We start from the raw sequence: 3,490 nt of genomic DNA, 5'->3' as shown, positions 1-3,490 counted from the left end.
TTGGGGCCAAGCTTTAGTTTCCCAACCAGAGCTCCCATCACCATCTGTCTGGGGTTGGTAGAAACTCAACAGTACTTGGCACCCTGTATGGACAAAGTTGCCTGTTGTCCAGAACACCTGCTCAGAATTAATCAGTTGCCACTGTAAAACCGCTTGCAAAGGGAACTGCAAGTACTACAAGGCTAACTTGCCGTGTACGTCATTATGTGGCTGCGATGGACATTGTTTTAATATCTGAATTTCATCAAAAAGACATGCAATAGATGTTTGCCATTGTATCAGAGTTATAACGGAAATGGGCTTCAACAGGTAGCCACCTTGAATTCCAAGATGGCCGACCTTCCACATCGGACAGTGATTCCATTGGATTGCCAGACCCTGAAAACAAAGGGTTAGTCATTGGAATTGTTTCTATTTATCATAGTATTGGAGTTATTGAAGAAAATGGGGTTCTAAGGCGACCATCTTGAAATCCAAGATGGCCGACCTTTACCGGGTTAGAAAAATCATTCCATTCAAGTGCCAGACCCTAAAAACCTGGGGTTAGCCATTGGAATTATGTTTCTGTCTGTCATATTATTGGAGTAATTGAAGAAAATATGGGTTGAAAGGCAGCCATTTTGAAATCCAAGATGGTGACCATCAGGGGCCCAAGATTCTGGAGGTCCATCTCAGAAAATGATTGTCTGGGTCCCTTCTACAACTGTGCAAAATTTGGTGTTTTCCTGAGAAAGTGAACGATTGTTTGCCTTATCTGCTGGACTAGTAAAACCACTAACTCGGTGACAAACGGCCACCCCTTATGGGTTTATGGTATGGCTCTAGATAGATATAGGGGGTAGGGTGGCTCAGTAGTAGATTGTTGAACTTGGGACCAGGGGTCGTTTGTTCGAACCACGCCCGGTAGCTGCCATGCCGGGAGGGGTAGCACCCTCTTTTTACCTAGCAAGGCTATATGATCTAGTGAGGTCTAGCTCAGGGGAACATTTTCCCTTTTCTAGATCGATAGATAGACACTCTCCTGTCATTGTTTCTTAATTTTGCATCATCCCTTAACTACCTGAAAGGCATCACTATCATCATAGCTTGGTCTCATCCTTGACCACCCTTGTTTCTAAATTACCTGCCATGCCTAACACTTCTGCTGCCACTTACTCTGCTATACCAGCCTCACTTTCCCACTCATATAACCAGTCCATTACATTAATGACCTCGCTCGTTCTTCAAATTTCTCTACTAAGCATACCTGCTGAAAGCAAATTAATTTTTTTGGACTAGATGCATGCAAAATGAGGGCTCACTGGGCAGTGTTTTTAAATTCATAGAGATTCTTGTCTAATGGCAGCTCTTGTTGCAGGTCCACAGCTGAAACTGACTCTGCAAAGCAGATCTAAGAAGTGTGGTCATCAGAGAGCCACCTGAGTAATATATACACGGTAACGAGTTGATGGATATATAGGCACGTGTTGTCTCAGTACAGTACTGTACATCCTACATGAGGTGCCTCTTCCAAATATATGTAGCATATACTCTCTGTTCATAATGTCTTTCATTGTAAGAATATGAATCACTGGATGAGTGGTAGGAGTTGATCCAGGATCATTTAGCTGTTGTGATATCCTTTGCATTTACTGCTGTACAACCGCTGCATAGACACTGGATAAGAACTGGTAAAATAAGGAACCCAGTGGTATTTTAGACTGCATTAATAGCTTAAAATTCAGCATTGAACTATTTATTTGAAAATATGGTTGCATACTACTTGCAAGAGCAGAAGCAGTTATTGTTCAGTAATAATGACCTTTGTATCAGCAGTATTGTTCAGTGGAGACTAGTTTGTAGCAGGAATTAAGAGAGTTTGGGGGAATCTTATGACAGGATGATAAAGGAAGAACCAGATGTAAAGATATATAGAGTCTGAGGTGGGTGACAAAATAGTGTAGGTGGCAAAAGATGAACCAGATGTAAATTTGAGTATGAGGTGAATGACAAAATAATGGAAGTGGTAAAGGAAGAACCAGGTCTAAAGTTACAGTGTGAAGTGCGTAATAGAATAACGGAGGTGGTAAAGGAAGAACTAGATGTAAAGTCAGAGTGTGAGGTGGATGACAAAATAATGGAAGTGGTAAAGGAAGAACCAGGTCTAAAGTTACAGTGTGAAGTGCGTAACAGAATAACGGAGGTGGTAAAGGAAGAACTAGATGTAAAGTCAGAGTGTGAGATGGATATCAAAATAATGGAAGTGGTAAAGGAAGAACCAGGTCTAAAGTTACGGTGTGAAGTGCGTAACAGAATAACGGAGGTGGTAAAGGAAGAACTAGATGTAAAGTTAGAGTGTGAGGTGGATGACAAAATAATGGAAGTTGTAAAGGTAGAAACAGATGTAAAGTTAGATTGTGAGATGAGTGACAAAATGTTCCTCAGTGACAATGAGACTGTCGTGGATGCAGTGTCCTCAGCTGAAGTTAAGCAGTTCAGATGTTTGGAGTGTGATAAAACATTTCCTTTAAAGAATAGTCTTAACCAACATGCAGTTGTTCATTCAGGAGTGAAGAATTTTGAGTGTGATGAATGTGGTAATCGATTTGCACGAAAGGGTGGTCTTACTCAGCACCTATTAATTCATTCAGGAGTGAAGAAGTTCAAGTGTGATGAATGTGGTAAACTATTTGCACATAAGAATATTCTCACTCAGCACCTATTAATTCATTCAGGAGTGAAGAATTTTAAGTGTGATGAATGTGGTAAACAATTTGCAGACAAGAGTAGTCTCACTCAGCACCTATTAATTCATTCAGGAGTGAAGAAGTTCAAGTGTGATGAATGTGGTAATCGATTTGCACGGAAGGGTAGTCTTGCTCAGCACCTATTAATTCATTCAGGAGTGAAGAAGTTCAAATGTGATGAATGTGGTAAACTATTTGCACATAAGAATATTCTCACTCGGCACCTATTAATTCATTCAGGAGTGAAGAATTTTAAGTGTGATGAATGTGGTAAACGATTTGCAGACAAGAGTAGTCTCACTCAGCACCTATTAATTCATTCAGGAGTGAAGAAGTTCATGTGTGATGAATGTGGTAAACTATTTGCACACAAGAGTAATCTCACTCACCACCTATTAATTCATTCAGGAGTGAAGAATTTCAAGTGTGATGAATGTGGTAAACGATTTACACAGAAGGAAAATCTCACCAGACACCTATTAATTCATTCAGAAGTGAAGAATTTCAAGTGTGATGAATGTGGTAAACTATTTGCACGGAAGTTTGAGCTCACCCGTCACATATTAATTCATTCAGGAGTGAAGTTCAAGTGTGATGAATGTGGTAAACTATTTGCATATAAGAATAGTCTCACCAAACACCTATTAATTCATTCAGGAGTGAAGAATTTCAAGTGTGATGAATGTGGTAAACTATTTTCACAGAAGGCTAATCTCACCTGTCACATATTAATTCATTCACGAGTGAAGAATTTTCAAGTGTGA

The 3,490-nt window shown here is 39.9% G+C and overlaps 1 protein-coding gene across 1 annotated transcript; it reads left to right on the top strand.

Moving 5' to 3' along the window:
- Positions 1 to 2,401: 2,401 nt before the first annotated feature.
- LOC145389766 (uncharacterized) lies at positions 2,402 to 3,490 on the top strand. The gene has a single exon (XM_080264933.1). The coding sequence runs from the start codon at positions 2,402 to 2,404 to the stop codon at positions 3,488 to 3,490; it is 1,089 nt and encodes a 362-aa protein (XP_080121059.1).

This window comes from Coenobita brevimanus, unplaced genomic scaffold, assembly GCF_032717465.1.
Source record: "Coenobita brevimanus isolate Jiangsu-jjx unplaced genomic scaffold, ASM3271746v2 jjx.HiC_scaffold_2017, whole genome shotgun sequence".
Lineage (NCBI taxonomy): Eukaryota > Metazoa > Arthropoda > Malacostraca > Decapoda > Coenobitidae > Coenobita > Coenobita brevimanus.
Note: the sequence above shows the minus strand (reverse complement) of the source record. Positions and strands in the feature narration are given on the sequence as shown.

What these genes read in the sequence shown, in the direction of transcription:
- LOC145389766 (XM_080264933.1), top strand. Translation starts at nt 2,402, where the DNA reads ATGAGTGACAAAATGTTCCTCAGTGACAATGAGACTGTCGTGGATGCA.